The 18,545-nt window shown below is 23.7% G+C and overlaps 1 protein-coding gene across 2 annotated transcripts in view; it reads right to left on the bottom strand.

Annotated features, from left to right (window-relative positions):
* Window positions 1–3,361: 3,361 nt before the first annotated feature.
* The window catches only part of LOC117169142 (ethanolamine-phosphate cytidylyltransferase), a 37,010-nt gene continuing 21,826 nt past the window's right edge, over window positions 3,362–18,545 (bottom strand). Inside the window, exons 5-6 of one of the 2 annotated variants that reach the window (XM_033355340.1) lie at window positions 9,282–9,502; window positions 3,362–4,276 (exon numbers count right to left, since the gene is read on the bottom strand). In XM_033355340.1, the coding sequence (XP_033211231.1) occupies window positions 4,180–4,276; window positions 9,282–9,502 (318 nt within the window). In that variant the 3' untranslated portion in view covers window positions 3,362–4,179. Of the gene's footprint in view, window positions 4,277–4,361; window positions 4,477–9,281; window positions 9,503–18,545 lie in introns of those variants that run through there. The other variant, XM_033355341.1, reaches the window with a different exon arrangement.

Genomic DNA, 18,545 nt, shown 5'->3' with positions numbered 1-18,545 from the left:
AATTTTAGACACAAAAAAATGTCAACAAAATGGCTGAAGTTTTAACAATACACATGAATTTTCACACAAAAATGTATTAGTTAAAATCGAAGTTAACAAATTAAGTAAAAAATAATAATTGTCAATAAAACAGTAAAATTTTGACTAAGAAGAAAGAGTTTTTTCAACCAAGAAGATTAATTTTCTACCAAAAAATAAAAATATTAAAAAAAAAAAAGAAATTTTCAACCAAAAATTTACGTTAAATTTTTAGTTAAGAAATTAATTCTCAACTACACATTTGTAATTTGCAACCAAAAAAATTGCACATTGCATCGCATCCAGTATCTATAAAAATGTTTAAAATAATTAAAAATTTTTTTGATTATTGTGTTTTTAATAAATAAATCATATTCATTTAGAAAATTGTAATGTTTAAATTCGGGGATTTTCTAGTGAGGTTATTTTATAATTCAGCAATTTTCTGTCGGGAATTTTATTATTCAGGACATTTCAAATCCAATAATATTATAAATTTTTCATTTTATTTCTCAATTAAAACCGTCAAATTAAACCAAATAGGCGAAATTTCAGCAAATTAGTTAAATTCTTAACCAAAACAGCCTGCAAGTTAAGTTTTCAATTCAAAAATGTGAATTTTTAAGAAAAAATTTGAATTTTCCACCAGAAAATATGACTTTTCTCCAAAAATAATAAAATCAACAAATAGAAAAAAATGGGTTTTTAACAAATGCAATTTCCAAATTTAAAAAAATTAAGTTTCACTGAATTATCACCGAAAATTATAATATTTGATATTTTAACTAACAAAATTGCAATTTTAAACCAAAAACAGTTGAATTCAACCAAAAAGACAAATTATTGTATTTTTAATAAATAAATATTTAAAAGAAATTAATTGTTTAAATTCGGGAATTTTCTAGTTCGGGTTTTTTATAATTCAGCAATTTTCAGTTGGGAATTTTATTATTCGAGACTTTTTAAATTTAATATTATAAACCTTTTATTTTATTATAATTTTAAATTAAAACAGTCAAATTAAATCAAAAAAGACGAACTTTCAACAAATTAGTTGAATTCTTACACAAAACACAGTCTGCAAGTTAAGTTTTCAATCTGCAAATGTGAATTTTGAAGAAAAAAGTTGAATTTTCAACCCGAAAATATCAATTTTCTACAAAAATAATAAAATTTACAAATAGAAAAAAATGAGTTTTTAACAAATGCAATTTCCAAATTTAAAAAAATTAAGTTTCACTGAATTCTCACCGAAAATTATAATATTTGATATTTTAACTAAAAAAATTGCAATTTTAAACCAAAAACAGTTGAATTCAACCAAAAAGACAAATTATTGTATTTTTAATGAATAAATATTTAAAAGAAATTAATTGTTTAAATTCGGGAATTTTCTAGTTCGGGTTTTTTTATAATTCAGCAATTTTCAGTTGGGAATTTTATTATTCGAGACTTTTTAAATTTAATATTATAAACTTTTTATTTTATTATAATTTTCTATTTAAACAGTCAAATTAAACCAAAAATGCGAACTTTCAACAAAATAGTTGAATTCTTAACCAAAACAGTCTGCAAGTTAAGTTTTCAATCCGCAAATGTGAATTTTGAAGAAAAAAGTTGAATTTTCAACCCGAAAATATCAATTTTCTACAAAAATAATAAAATTTACAAATAGAAAAAAATGAGTTTTTAACAAAGGCAATTTCCAAATTTAAAAAAATTAAGTTTCACTGTATTATCACCGAAAATTATAATATTTGATATTTTAACTAAAAAAAAATTTTAATTTTAAACCAAAAACAGTTGAATTCAACCAAAAAAGACAAATTATTGTATTTTTAATAAATAAATATTTAAAAGAAATTAATTGTTTAAATTCGGGAATTTTCTATTTCGGGTTTTTTATAATTCAGAAATTTTCAGTTGGGAATTTTATTATTCGAGACTTTAAATTTTATATTATAAACTTTTTATTTGATTATAATTTTCAATTAAAACAGTCAAATTAAACCAAAAAAGGCGAACTTTCAACAAATTAGTTGAATTCTTAACCAAAACAGCCTGCAAGTTAAGTTTTCAATCCGAAAATGTGAATTTTGAAGAAAAAAGTTGAATTTTCAACCCGAAAATATCAATTTTCTACAAAAATAATAAAATGTACAAATAGAAACAGATGAGTTTTTAACAAATGCAATTTCCAAATTTAAAAAAATTAAATTTCACTGAATTCTCACCGAAAATTATAATATTTGATATTTTAACTAAAAAAAATTGCAATTTTAAATCCAAAAACAGTTGAATTCAGCCAAAAAGACAAATTATTGTATTTTTAATGAATAAATATTTAAAAGAAATTAATTGTTTAAATTCGGGAATTTTCTAGTTCGGGCTTTTTATAATTCAGCAATTTTCAGTTGGGAATTTTATTATTCGAGACTTTAAATTTTATATTATAAACTTTTTATTTGATTATAATTTTCAATTAAAACAGTCAAATTAAACCAAAAAAGGCGAACTTTCAACAAATTAGTTGAATTCTTAACCAGAACAGCCTGCAAGTTAAGTTTTCAATCCGAAAATGTGAATTTTGAAGAAAAAAGTTGAATTTTCAACCCGAAAATATCAATTTTCTACAAAAATAATAAAATGTACAAATAGAAACAGATGAGTTTTTAACAAATGCAATTTTCAAATTTAAAAAATTAGGTTTCACTTAATTCTCAACAAAAAATATAATATTTGATATTTCAACTAACAAAACTGGTAATATTAAACCAAAAACAGTCGAATTCAACCAAAAAAGACAAATATTCAACGAAAAAGATTAATTTTCTACCAAAATATACAAATATTTAACAAAATAAACGAATTTTCAACCAAAAATTTAATAGTTCAATTTTTAGTTAAAAAAATTAATTTTCATCTAGACATTTGTGATTTGCAACCAAAAAAGGTGCAATTCATATCAAAATAGTTCAATTTTTGACAAGAAAAGATGACTTTTTAAACAAAAAGAATGATTTTTCACAAAAGTTCATTTAATTTTCCAAACCGAACGACGTAACGCTAATGTTGACCTGAAGAATCGAACAACTTTTAAAAATATTTTTCGTCCAAAAATATAATATCGAGAGATAATTGATAGTTTCGTTCGTAACATATTTATTTATAATGTGTTAAATACAAAGAAAGAGAGACTAGACTAGTTATTGCGAATATATCGACTTGCATTATCATTACTATTTTATTTAAAATAAAAAAGTTACTTTTAACCTTAAATCTTGAGCAAATAAAAAATATATTTTAAATTATAGCCTAATTGTCTATTAAAATTTATTCATACATAATAATAGATTGATCGAAATTAACTTTATAAGCGTTTCGCTGCAAATAACTTTGTACGTTTACATTTCATTTTCCATTTCTTGTTAAATCGAAGCCACTCTAAAGCAATCTCTGTACAAAACTGTTACTTACAATTAGTTTACACTTTAATGGAATGAAATAAATTACAATGTATGTCGATCTTCTAATGAAGATCAGCAGATTTTTGATTTCAAGTGCTTTTTAAATCAACAAGATATTTTTAAAATTAATTTTGACTTGAACCGTTCAATTTTGATGTTAGCCTATATTTAAATTCTGAGAAAATCTACACCGACTCTGAACTTCTAAAAACCTAAAAAAAAAATTATAATAATAATAAAATAACATCAGTCGTCATGATATGATGTAGCATCAGATAAATATTCTCTGAGTTGAGAAGAGGTAGTTTAGAATTTTACTCTATGATTGTAACACGGTCGTCAGAATTATCACATGAGATGACTCGTAAAGTTGAAATTAAAAATAGAAACTAATTTCTTTGAACACGAGTCGTCAAAGAGCACTCGTGATTTCTTATCACAAGTCATAGAAGCCCGAGTCTTGTTCGTTTAATTTGTGTAAAACCCTATCTCTAATAAACTTTTTCTAACCAGAAAAACTTACCGCTTTTTATTTCGCGATCTCTTTCATTCACTACATTCTCAAAACTGAATTTCGTCTATGACTGTCGAATCGAATGCAATGACATTAAATGAAAAAAAGCAAGTGTATGATTATTGAATAAATAAAGAATTTGCGTAGTCCCATATTTACAGGTGATGCATTTGCGAAAAATCATTCGGGTTTCTCAATATTTTGTGACTTGACGAAGGCTTCGTACGCAGCCAGTTCTTTTTTCTCCTTCTTTATATTTCTATCCTCGAATTCCAACCTGTAATTAAACGCTGAGTGAACATGTAGCATTACTGGATTTGGGGATACGTAAACAAAAATCAGCTATCAAGCGTTAGCATAAGAAAAAAAGACGTTTATTGTAAATCAGGCGGATTAATACAAAACAGAAAGATGCAATGGTCTATGAGCTATTTGTACTTCCTAATGTTCTTAATGATTGCACAAAGTTCCTCGGACCTACGGGGGTTAAAATACTGGATTCAGTGAAAATGAACTAAATGATGCTAAGAGAAAAAGAACCGTGCTTTTTTTCAGTCCGGGGTGGCCGCAAATCTTCATTTTCGAAATTCCCTCACTTTTTCCATTACTCATTTTTCATTTTGTCTTGACTATTTATCTTTAAAGAGCACGATTCTAATCTTGTAAAATATTCAGTATTTTTTACACTTGTAGAGATATTTATAAATTGAATAAAACCCACCAAATTGTTAACGTCATGAAAAAATTCCTTAGAATTGTCTAAAAGACCCTACATTATATCAAATCCTCTGAAATTTCTTTAGATTATTAAAATCAATAAAAAGTTCCTTGGAATTTTTTTTTAAATACCCTAAATATTTCAAATCGTGTGAAACCTCTTCAACTTATTAAAATCCATCCAAAATTCCTTGGAATTTTTTAAATACCCTAAAATATTAAAAATACTGTGAAATCCTATTAATTTACTGAAACAAATGGAAAATTTCTTGAGATCTTTTAAAATACCTCAAAATATGTATTTTTTTAAACCGTTCAAACACCCTTAAATATTTCAAATCTTTTGAAATATCCTAAAATAATGTAAAACCTTTAAAACCTCTTTAAATTATTAAAATCAATAAAAAATTTCGTGGAATTTTTTAAATATCCTAAAATATTAACAATAATGCGAAATGCTATTAAGTTACTAAAAAAAAGAAAAAAATCCTGGAGATACTTTAAAATACCCTTAAATATTTCAAATCTTTTGAAATATCTTAAAAAATTTATTTAAACTTTTTCAAATGTCTCGGAATCTTTTTAAATACCCTAAAAAATATTTTTTTTTAAACCTTTGAAACCCGTTCAAATACGCTAAAATATCTCAAATCTTTTGAAATATCTCGAAATTTTTTCAAAACTTTTTCAAATGCCTCGGAATCTTTTAAAATATCCTAAAATAATGAAAATTATCTGATGATATTTCCAGAAATCCTGGAAAATTTAATAAAATACCTTGAGAGCTTTTGCAGTCACTAACAATCCTTCAAATCCTCGCAAATATGATAAAAATATTTGGTATTTTTTAAAATAAATTCTTGAATACACTTAAAATAATTCAAATCCTTGGAAATCCTTTGAAATGTTTTAAATCTCTTAAAAATACCTTGGGACATTAAAAAAACCTAAATATTTCAAATCTTTTGAAATATCTTTACATTTTTTCAAACTTTTTCAAATGCCTTGAAATCTTTTAAAATATCCTAAAATAATTTAAAACCTTTAAAACCTCTTCAAATTATTAAAATCAATCTAAAATTTCGTAGAATTTTTTTAATATCCTAAAATATTAACAATACTGCGAAATCCTATTAAGTTACTAAAATAAATGAAAAATTCCTTGAGATCTTTTAAAATACCCTAAAATATATATTATTTAAATCTTTAAAACCCGTTGAAATACCTTAAAATATTTCAAATCTTTTGAAATATCTTGAAATTTTTTTTAACTTTTTCAAATGTCTCGGAATCTTTTTAAATACCCTAAAAAATATATTTTTTTAAACCTTTGAAACCCGTTCAAATACGCTAAAATATCTCAAATCTTTTGAAATATCTCGAAAATTTTTAAAAACTTTTTCGAATGCCTCGGAAGCTTTTAAAATATTCTAAAATCATGAAAATTATCTGATGATATTTCCAGAAATCCTGGAAAATTTAATAAAATACCTTGAGAGCTTTTACAGTGACTAACAGTCCCTCAAATCCTCGCAAATCTGATAAAAATATTTGGTATTTTTTAAAATAATTTCTTGAATACATTTAAAATAATTCAAATCCTTGGAAACCCTTTGAAATGTTTTAAATCTCTTAAAAATACCTTTGGACATTAAAAAAACCTAAGTATTTCAAATATTTTGAAACCCCCAGCGAAAAATTACAATCAATAAAAAATTCTTTAAAATTCCTTTAAATAATTCAAATCAATAAAATATTGCTTGGAATTTTTTTTAATAACACAAAATATTTTAAATCCCTCTTTAAATTATTAAAATAAATCCAAAATCTCTTGAAGTTTGTTGAAACCCCAAAAATATTTCAAATCCTTTTAAAATCCCTTCAAATTTTTAAAATCAATCCAAAATTTCTTGGCATGTTTTAAATACCCTAAAATATTAACAATGCTGTAAAACTCTATTCATTTACTGAAATAAATGGAAAACCCCTTGAATCTTTTAAAAAACATCCAAATATATTTTTTTTAACATTTAAAAATAGTTCAAACGCCCTTAAATATTTCAAATCCTTTTTATCTCCACCAAGTTACTAAAACCCAATAAAAAATTCTTGGAGTCTTTTAAATATCCTGAAATATATCAAATCCTTTAAAACCTCTTCAAATTATTAAAAAAACACCAAAATTTCTTGAAATTTTTTGAAAATCCAACAAAATTTTAAATTATTTTAAAATCCCTTCAAATTATTTTAAAATCCCTTCAAATTATTAAAATCAATCCAAACTTTCTTGGAATTTTTTAAGTACCCTAAAGTATTAAAAATAATGCGAAATCCTATTAATTTACTGAAATAAAGGAAAAATTCCTTGAGAGCTTTTAAAATACCTGAAAATATTTTTTTTACCGTTCAAACACCCATAAATATTTCAAATCCTTTGTAATTGCATAAAGTTACTAAAATCCATTAAAAAATTCTTGGAATGTTTTAAATATCCTAAGATATATCAAATCCTTTAAGACCTCTTCAAATTATTAAAATCAATCTACAAATTTTTTGGAATTTTTGGAATACCCTAAAATATTAAAAATCTTTTGAAGTACCATTAAGTTACTGAAATCAATGAAAAATTTCTTTAAATCTTATAAAATCCCCTTCAATATTTCAATCTCTTCAAAGTTGCTTCAAATAATTCAAATCAATAAAATATTGCTTGAAATTTTTTTTAATAACATAAAATATTTTAAATTCTTTAAAATTCCCTCTTTTATAATACCTTAAATATATCAAATCCTTTGAAATTTCTGTAGATTATTAAAATCAATAAAAAGTTCCTTGGAATTTTTTAAATACCCTTGAATATTTCAAATCCTTTGCAAATCCCTTCAAATTATTCAAATAAATCCAAAATTTATTGGAATTTTCCAAATACCCTAAAATATAAAAAATCTTTGTGAAATCCTATTAGATTACTGCAATAGGTGGAAAATTCCTTGAAATATTGTAAAATACTCTAGAATATTTCAAATCCTTTGAAATTTCATTACAATATCATAAACAAATTCCTTGGAATTTTCTAAAAGACCTTAAAACATTTCAAATTTTTTCCAATCTTCTGAAATCCTTTAAGATTTTTAAAGCTCTCGAAGATACCTTGAAAGTTATAAAAATAGCCTGAAATGCTTAAAGTCCTTTGGAATACCATCAAATTATTGAAATCTATTTAAAATTCCACGGAATAATTTTAAATGCCATAAAATATTTCAAATCCTTTAAAACCTATTAAAGTTATTGAAATCAATCCAAAACTTTTTTTGGAATTTTTTGAATACCCTAAAATATTTCAAATCCTCTGAAGTACCATTAAGTTACTGAAATCAATGAAAAATTCCTTTAAATCATGTAAAATGCCCCAAAATATTTCAAATTCTTTAAAATTCCTTTAAATTATTCAACTAAATCCAAAACTTCTTGGAATTTTATAAGCAAAATAAAATATTTTTGAAAACCCTTTAAAAAACGTTCAAATACCTTAACATATTTCAAATCTTTTGAAATATCTTGACATTTTTTTAAACTTTTTCAAATACCTCGAAATCTTTTAAAATATTCTAAAATCATGAAAATCCTTTAATGTTCTTGAAAATGTTTTGGAATTTTCAAAAACGCCCCAAAATTCTTTGAAATCCAATTAATTCACTCAAATAAATTGACAATCTCGGGGAATCTTTAAAATATCCTAAGCTATTTCAATTTTTTTGATGTCATTTGAAATTTCTTGAAACTTTTTAATGTTCTTGAAAAAGTTTTGAATTAAAAAAAAAACCCCCAAAATCCTTCAAAATCCCATTAATTTACTGAAATAAATTGAAAATTTCTTGGAATCTTTAAAATAAAAATATCCTAAAATATTTCAGATTTTTTTATGTATTTTGAAATTCCTGGAAACTTTTCAATGTTCTTGAAAATGTTTTGGAATTTTCAAAAAAAAAAAAAGAAAATACCCAAATACTTTAAAATCCCAATAACTTACTTGAATAAATTAAAAATTTCTTGGAATATTTGAAATATGCTAAAATATTTCAAATTTGTTGATGTTCTTTGAAATTTCTTGAAAATTTGTAGCGTTCTTAACAATGTTTTGGAATCTTTTTAAACCCCAAAAATCCTTTGAAAACCCTTGAAATTATTTAAATCTATTATCAATTTCTTGGAATCTTTTAAAATACCCTAATATAATTCAAAAGAATTCTCGAAAATTTGGAAACCGGTATAAACCTGAACTCCTGGTTAACCCATGGATTAATGTATTGAAAAAAAGATGAACGTTGTGACTTTGTTTTTAAAAAGTGACTGAACGTGACTGTAAAAAACAAATGCCCAACTTTTCCCTGATCTGCGGCGACCCTGGAGCGACAAGGGATCAGAAAAGAATAAAAATATTCTGGAAATGATTGATGCACGCCAAAGAAGAAAAAAAAAAGGAATATAAATGCAAATAATATTGAAATGGTGCAAAAAAAGTGAAAATTCGGTCTGAGTAAAACTCGAGCATAACCTTAGCCTACCTGTGAAGGATGATCCTTTCGACTATTTTTTCCGTCGTCATGTCATTATGGCTGTCTAGTAGTTTGAATTTTTGCTGTCGTTTCGGTTCTGCGTAAGGGTCTGCTCCATTCTCGCAGGGCACAATTGGCGTTTTTCCATGACAAACTATCGACACGTCGAAATGCTCCATCAATTCTTTCGTTACCTCGTATGGCGCGCCTATAACCACCTCGTTTACATACTGTGCAGAAAACCAATCAATCAATAATATCCCTTAATTCGATGAGCTTGCTTTCAATAGTGGGTAGAAAATTAATTTTTTTTTTTCGAAAATTTAACTATTTCTTATTTAGTTACAAATTCATCTTTTCTTCCTTGAGGATTAAATTATTTTCATAAATTTTCTTTTTTTTTTTTTTTTTTGGTTGAATTCAATTGATTCCAAAATTATTTTTTAATTGAAAATTTCTTTTTTTTTTTAAATCGAAAATTAACTTTCTTATTTTAAATTGATCTTTCCCGATACTTTCAACCAAAGAGTTGTTTTTTAACTAAAAATGATGATATTTTACCAAATAGATTAATTATTTTTTTGGTTAAAAAAATCATATTTTTTAGTTAAAAAAAGAAACTGTTTGGTTGAAAGTTAATATGTTTTGATTGATCATTCAAAATTTTTTTTATTTCGTCTATTTTGTTTGAAAATTGGTCATTTTTAGTTAACACATGTTCTATCTGCTTCAAAATTTATCTTTCTTTTGGTTGAAAATTAAACTATTTGGTGGAATGTTCAACTCTTTTGTGGAAAACTCATTTTTTCAAAAGTCACTATTTTTGCAAAAAATTCATTTTTATTGAAAATTCGTTTTTTGGTTGAGAATTAATTTTTTTAACTGAAAATTTAACTATTCCAGTTTTGGTTAAAAACTGATGTTTTTAATTATAATTGATCTTTCCTGGTTTAAAATTCTTAATTATTTGTAAAAAAGTAATCTTCTAGATTTTAAAATCATGGTTTTGGGTAAAAGATAAACCATTTTGTTGAAAGTTTAACTTTGTTCAATTTTTTTAAAGCTTGATCTTTTTAGTTAAAACTTCATCTCTATGGTTGAAAATTGGACTATTTTGTTGAAAATTCTTTCATTTTGTTGGTTGAGAATTAATCTTTTAAGCAAAGAATATGACTATTCCTCTTTCGGATAAAAATTGATATTTTCAAGTTGAAAATTAATCTGTTTTCTTGCACCTTTTGTGTTTAAAAAGGGAACTGGTTAAAAATTAACCTGTTGTGGTTAAGATTTTTTTTAAATTTGTCTTTTTTGGTTCAAAATTTATCTTTGTTAGATAAAAATTCAACCGTTCGTTTGAAAATTAATTTATTTTCTTCATAATTCGTCGGTTTTAGTTGAAAATTAATAATAATTCAACGAAAAAATAAGATTTTTTAACAAAGTAGTTCAATTTTCAACCAAATTGATGAATTTTCACTAAATAATATTAGGTTTCTACCCAGGAAAGCGAATTTTTAACAAAAGAGTTAAGTTTGAAAACCAAAAGTTAAATATTTCAGAAAAAAATGGACTTTTTTACCGGGAAAGATAAATTTCAAACAAGAAGTTAATTTTAATTCAAAAAAAAAAAATTTACAACTAAAAAAGATACGTTTTCTACAAAAAATGGAATCAATACAAGAAAATTAATCTATTTTTTTGAAATTTCACCTTTCTTTTTTTAAAAAAAAGGTAACTGGTTAAAAATGAACCTGTTGTAGTTAAGGTTTTTTTTAATTTGTCTTTTTTGGTTGAAAATTTATCTTTTTTAGATAAAAATTCAACTGTTCGGTTGAAAATTAATTTATTTTCTTGATAATTCGTCGTTTTTGGTAGAAAATTAATAATTTTGATTAAAAAATAATCTTTTCATTTAAAAATTCAACTATTTGATTTCATTTTAAACTCTTTTGATAAAAGTTAATTTTTTTTGTTGAAAATATATCAATTCCATTTTTGGTAGAAAACGTATCTTTTTTAGTTGGAAATTCATCTTTATTGTCGAAAATTAACTTTCTTGTTTTAAATTTATCTTTCCCGACATAAAAGTTAACTGTTTATGTAAAAGTTTGAATTTTCACTTTTGAAACTTAACTCTTTTGTTAAAAATTCGCTTTTCTGGGTAAAAACCTAATATTATTTGTTGAAAATATATATATTTTTGGTTGAGAATTGAACTGCTTTGTTAAAAAAATTTTTTTTTCATTAAATTTAACTGGTTGAAAACTCTTTTTTTTTTAGTAATTTCTTAAAATATAAATTTAGGTAGCTATTCTATGAATATTAATATTTATATTCATATTAATTTTTCAAGAAAATAGAAAATCATAGGGGGAAAGATTTTCTACCAAATAAGATGAATTGTCAACCCAAAAAGACGAATTTTCAACAACCAAAATTCATTTTTAACTAAACAGTTTCATTAGCAAACAAATAGTTGAAATTTGAAGAAAAAGAGACGACTTCTTAACATAATAGTTGAACTTCTAAACAAATATTAAAATTTGTATAGATACATTTTCAAATTTAACCATAAGATTTCATCTAAAAATAGAATAGTTATATAAATTTATAGTTTAAAAAATACTAAAAAAAAAAAATTTTCAACTGGTTTGAAAAAGAGCATTCTTAACAGAAGATTTAAGTTTAAAAACCAAAAAGTTAAATGATTAAGAAAAAAGTTGACTTTTATACCGGGAAAGATAAATTTAAAACAAGAAGTTAATTTTCGATCATAAAGATGAATTTTTAACTAAAAAAAGATACGTTTTCTACAAAAAAATGGAATTGATATATTTTCAACAAAAAAAAGAATTTTTGAATCAATTGAATTCAACCAAAAAAGACCAATTTGTAACAAAATAGTTGAATCCTCAACCAAGAAAAGATAAATTTGTAACCAAACATAAAATAGTTAAATATCCGAATACAAGAATTAATTTTCTACCGAGAAGATTAAAAAGACGAATAAAAAATCAAATTTACAATAAAATACATCAATTTTAAACAAAATTATTGAATTTGGAAGGCAATACATTTAAATTTCAACCTGAAAAGATCATTCTTCAACAGAAAATTTAATATTTACCAAAATGTTGAATTTTTAAGCCAAACTAACGAATTTTCAAAAAAAAAAGTTAAATCCTCAAACAAAATAGATTAATGTTTAACTAGAAATGGAATAGTTACATTTTTAATATAAAAAAAAAGGAATTTTCAAACGAAAGATAATTTTTTAACAAAACAGATTAATTTTCTACCAAAAGCGACAAATAATCAAGAAAATTAATAAATTTTCAATTTAAAAAGATAAATTTTCAATCATATAGATCAATTTTTAACCAATTTTCAACCAAAAAAAGAATAGTCGCATTTTTCGTTCAAAATGTTAATTCTCAAATAGCAAAATCACAGAATTTTCCAAAAATAATCAAATTTTCAACCGAAGAGATAAGTTTTAACTAAAAAAAAAAAAAATTTCAACCAGTTGAATTCAACAGTAGGAGAATTTTTAACAAAATAGTTGAATCCTGAATCAAGAAAAGCTGAATTTTTAACCAAATATGGAATAGTTCAATTTTTAAATACAAAAATTAATTGTCTACCAAGAATTTGTGAAATTTTGAAGCCAAAAAGACAAAATAATTAAATTTTCGACCTGAAAATATGATTCTTCAACAAAAAAGTTCATTTTATACCAAAATGCTCAACTTTTAAGCCAAACTCACGAATTCTCGGAAAAAAAGTTAAATCCTCTAACAAAATAGATCAATTTTCAACTAAAAATATAATAGTTACAGTTTTAATTTAAAAAAAACGAATTTTCAACATAATATTAAAATTTGTAAGCAATGGGATGAGGTTTCAAGTAAAATGATCAATCTTTGGAAGAAAAATTAAAATTGAGGAAATGTCAATGGAATTAAAATCAAATTTAAAAACCTATTTAACGTTCAATAATCAAGTTAATGTGCAGAATTTCTGAAAATAAAACCAAGATTCCACAGAGTAAATTTGAATAACCACCACGAAACGTTTCAATTGTAGTCTAAAAGAAAATAAAAAATGTTCTAAAAAAAGAAAAGAAAAAACTGTCCTTTTTTGGACAAAAATAAAAAAGATTTAAGAAAAATGAAAAGGCAAACAACCAAATTCCCTTCTTTCTCTTTTTATTAACTTTTAACAAAAGAGCTATTCAACCAAATAGCTGAATTTTCAACTAAAAAAGAGACATTTTCAATCAGATAGTTGAATTTTTAACTAAAAGGGATCAACTTTCAACCAAGTAAAGATGAATTTTGAAAGAAAAAACCTTAACCACAACAGGTTAACTTTTAAACATTTCCTTGTTTCAATAAAAAAGGTGAATTTTCATTAAATTAAATTAATTTTCAACTTGAAATAATCAATTTTCAATGTAAAAAAATATTAATTTTGAACCAAAAAATGAATAATCACATTTTTCGTTTGAAAGATTAATTCTGAGCGAAAAACAGAAAAGAATTCTAAAAAAAAATAGTAAAATTTTGAACCAAAGAGACTATGTTTCAACTTGAATGATGAATCTTTAGAAAAAATTAATTTTTATCAAAACAAATTAAACATTCAACTAAAAACGATAAATTTTTAAACAAAATAGACGAAATTTAAAAAAAATTTAACAAGCAGTTCCTTGTTTAACTAAAAATGATGATTTTCTAACTAAAAGGATAATTAATCTTCTTGGCTAAAAAGTTATAATTTTTAGTTACCAAAGAGACGAATTGCCAACAAATAAAGATTATTCACTCTAAAAAATAAACAAAAGTTCATCTAAATTATTTAACTATCAAGCCAGAAAACAAATTTTCTCTACAGAAATTGAATTTTCAAACCCAAAATATGACTTTTCGGCAACAAATTTATTTTTCACGAAACTGATACACTTTTACGATACAAAAATGAATTTTCAAACTAAAAAAATTATTTTTTTTTACCAAAAAGGTTAATTTTCAACTAAAAAGATCAATCTTAAACAAATGGAAAATTCATATTTACCGTTAAATAATGAATTTTAAGCCAAGAAAAAGTATTTTCTACTAATCATTTAAATTTTCAACCAAAGACATAAACCTTTAATACAAAAATTTAACATTGTAATTTAACTTTTAACCTAATTTTCCAATAAAAAATATTAATTTTCAACAATATAATTAAACTTTTAACCACAGAAATGAATTTTTCAGTAAAAATATAAAATCTGACAAAAAAGTGATTTCTTAAGAAATTGTGTCAACTAAATGTATTTTTATTTTTAAAAAAATGGAATTTCTTCTACAAAAGATGAAGTTTTAAATCAAAAAGATAAATTTTCAAAAAAATAATTGAATTTTCTTGTGTAAAAGAATTCAGCGGAGTTTTCACGATAAAAACATGAATTTTTAACCAAACCGAATTTTTTTAAATAGTTGAATTTTCATTCAAAAAATACTTCAGTTCTTTCTTCAACACCCAAATATTGTATTTATGCAGTAAAATTTTTAAAAAATCAAAAAAGCAAACTTCAAAAAAAAGAGTTAAATTTTTTACCGAAAAGTTGCAGTTTTATTCAAGAAAGATGAAACTTCTCCTAAAACAGATGAATTAAACAACAAAAAAACATTTAAAAATAATTAAATTTTCATACAAAGAAGATTTCAGTTTACTTTTGCCAATGATGAATCACTGTTATTAAATTTTATATTGCAATTTTATAAAAAAAAAGTTAAGTACGCTCGCGAAACAAGTCCCTAACTTAAAAAAAAACCCTGACATTTCCAGGTTTTTCAGGGTTTCCAGTTACGGTACAAAAAAAAATTAAATTTCTAGCAGGAAGATTAAAAGAACAAATAAAAATCAATTTTTCAGTAAATTAAATAAATTTTAAACAAAATTGTTGAACTTTAAAACCAAAAAAATTTAACGTTTGAACTTTCGACCTGAAACTATGATTCTTTAACAAAAAGAATGATGATTTGATATCAAACTGTTGCATTTTTAAGCGAAACTGACGAATTTTCAAGAAATAAAAGTACAATCCTCAACCAAAATAGATTAACTTTCAACCAACCAGTTCCTTTTTAAACCAAAAAGGATGAATTTTTAACCAAGAAGATTAACATTCTACCAAAAGAGGTTTGTTTTCAATCAAATAGATGCATTTTCAACTAGAAAAGATCAATTTTCAATTAAAAAAAAACTATTTTAAACTAAAAATGTAATCGTTAGATTTTTAATATAAAAAAAGATTTCAAGCCCAAAAGAACATGAATTTTCAACATAATATTTCAATTTTTAACTAAAGTATTGAAGTTTCGACTAAAATGATAAATCTTTAATCTTTAATACAATCTTTAACTTTTTTTAACTAAAAATTATTATTTTCTTATCCAATAAGATTAATTTTCCACATGAATTTTAACAAAACAGTTAATTAACGATTTTTCAACACAATAATTAAATTTTTAAACAAATAGTAGAATTTTTAAGCATGCAAGATGAATTCCGAACAATAAAATATACTAGTAGACTTTTCAATCAAAAAGATTTATTAAGTTCCAGGTTTTTTATTTTTAATTAAAAAATTTGTTTTCTGTAATAAAAACTATCACATTTTTCGATGATAATTCTTCTTTTTAAGTTTATAAATTTATCTTTTTATGTGAAAAATTCAAATCCAGGGTGGCCGTTTTTGTCAAAGAAAAATGTTCCCGGTTTTTTCCCGGTTCGCAAACATTTTTCATGGTCAATGAATTTAAAAAAATCAAACACTGAAATCTAATTGTTCCATTCGTAGTAATAAAAACTGAATTGCAAATGAAAGCACTCGAAGTGAAACTCTTGAATTTTAAACTTCGAAAATTAGAAGTTTAAAATTTGTTCAATTCTACAATTTTGTATTCAAATGCTCAATAATTTGCACGTATAATATGTAAACTACTAACACTTTTCAACTGCACAACTTAAAATTAAATGTAGTTAAACTGCCAAATTACAAATTTTTAGCTTTTATCAATTGTAGAGTTCAAAGATTTAGTTTCAAAAATATAAATCTACGTTATAATTTTAAATGCTTTAAATTGAAGAATCAATCACTGAATTTAAAAAATTCAAAATTCCCTATCTAAATCCGAAACTTTAATTCTTTTCAAAGAATTTCCTGTTTAAACCCGGAATTTTTATTCCTTTTCGAAAATTTTTCATTTCAACTAATTGTAAGAATTAGAGCTTTTTCGAAAAATTCCCTGTTCCAATTCATAATTTAATTTTTTCGAATATACCCCATTACAAAACAGAACAATAATTCGTTAAAAATTGAAATTTCCTTCTTCAAATCCGGAATTTTAATACTTTCCCAAAATTTTCCGTTTCTAAAAAGAATTCAAATTTCTTTAAAAATTCCCTGTTCCAATTTATAATTTTAATTTTTCTAAAAAATGGCCCGTTTCAACTTAGACTTAAAATTCATTCTAATAAAAAATTCCCTGTTCCAACTCGGAATTTATTTAAGTTTTAACATTCCCTGTTCCAAGAAGAATTATAATTCTTTTGGATAAATACCAGTTTCAATTCAGAATTGTTTAAAGTTTGAAAATTCTCTGCTTCAACTCAGAATTATAATTGTTTGGAGAAATTTCCTGTTCCACTTCAAAATTTTGTTCCTTTTCGAAATTTTTCAGTGCTAGCTCAGAATTTGTTCAAATAAGTAATTCCCGGTTAGTACTCTGAATTATGATATGTTAAATTATTTTTATTTTAAACAGTTGAAAAATCCTTAAAATGCTTCGAAATTCTATTTCAAGATCTTGAAACATCTACATGTTATTTTGAATTTTTTAACATTCAAAAATATTATTAAAAGTTATTCACAACTACTAAATATCTTTTTAAATTATTCGAATTTCAAATAATTACAAAAAAAAAATAATTTTCAATTTTCCTAGTAATCTTACAAAATGTTATTATTAAAAAAATTCTACATTTCATGTTCGAAATCTGCCAAATTTTGTTACGAATAGCCAGATTTTATCGGTACATGTAGAAACTTTATTTAAATTATTTGAAATCATTTCGAAATTTTAATTAATTTTGAATTTTTTCAAAACTTTTAAATATTTCTCCAACTTACTCGATTTTTTCCAAGAATAATAGGTGTTTGATTGTTATTTATACACTAAAATTTAAGAAATTGACTTACAAATTAAATTTTTTTTAAATAGAACAATTAAAATTGTAATTTTCAAAGTTTAGATTTTCTTTTGTTTCTTTTGTAACTGTTCTTTTTTTTAATTGAAAAATTTAAAATTACGTGGTTTAAAAATGGAATATTTTAGACGGAAATTTAATAAAAGCCTTTAATCATAAATATATTATTTAAAAGTGATTTTAAAATTTAAAATATTTTATAAAGTTTCAACTTTCCAATTGAAACAGTTTAATTTTTAACGTTAAAATCTGGAAGTTCTAAAATTGTGAACTGATATTTTTTAGATTTTAGAGTGCAATTCAAATTTAAAAATCATGATATAATTCATATTCACAGTTAAGATCAACTAAAAATGTTTGTTATCCAAAATCTTCGATTTTAAACGGTTCTAATTTTTAATTGCTCAAGTCTTTAAAACTGCATTTTGAAATTCTTTTAATTCAAATACGCATTCTAAACTGAATTCTATCATTATTGAAAAAAGATCACAATTTAACTAATTATTTTTTTCTAAACATTTGTAAAACTCCCGGTCAAAAAATAAATTCCCGGTCATTTCCCGATTTTCCCTGTCCAGCGTCCACCTTGAACTCGTTTTGTTGTTGTTAAAAAGCAATTTCTTAACTGAAAATTTAACTACTTTGTTGAAAATTCAACTGACTGGTTATAAATAAACTTTATTGTTGCTAATTCATATTTTCGGATTGAGAATTGAACTCTTTTTATAGAAAATTCAACAACTGGGCATAAAATTCAACTATTTGGTGCAAAAATAAACGGCTTTATCGAAAATTCGTGTTTTTTTTTTGTAAATAAAAAATTTATTTTCAGTTAATTATAAAATTCAAACATTTAGAAGAAAAGCGGGGAATAGGGAAAACTGTGAAGTTCTCTTAAATAAATGAAATTATCAATTACACAGGCCAACAATTCTCAGAACCAGAGACCAGACCTACTATACCCGAAGGTTTTTGCTGCGCTGAATCCGAATCTGACCTCAGAAAAATTCC

This window comes from Belonocnema kinseyi, chromosome 3 (genome assembly GCF_010883055.1).
Source record: "Belonocnema kinseyi isolate 2016_QV_RU_SX_M_011 chromosome 3, B_treatae_v1, whole genome shotgun sequence".
Classification (NCBI taxonomy): Eukaryota; Metazoa; Arthropoda; class Insecta; order Hymenoptera; family Cynipidae; genus Belonocnema; species Belonocnema kinseyi.
The sequence above is the reverse complement of the archived record's forward strand: the minus strand, read 5'-3'. Positions and strand labels throughout refer to the sequence as shown.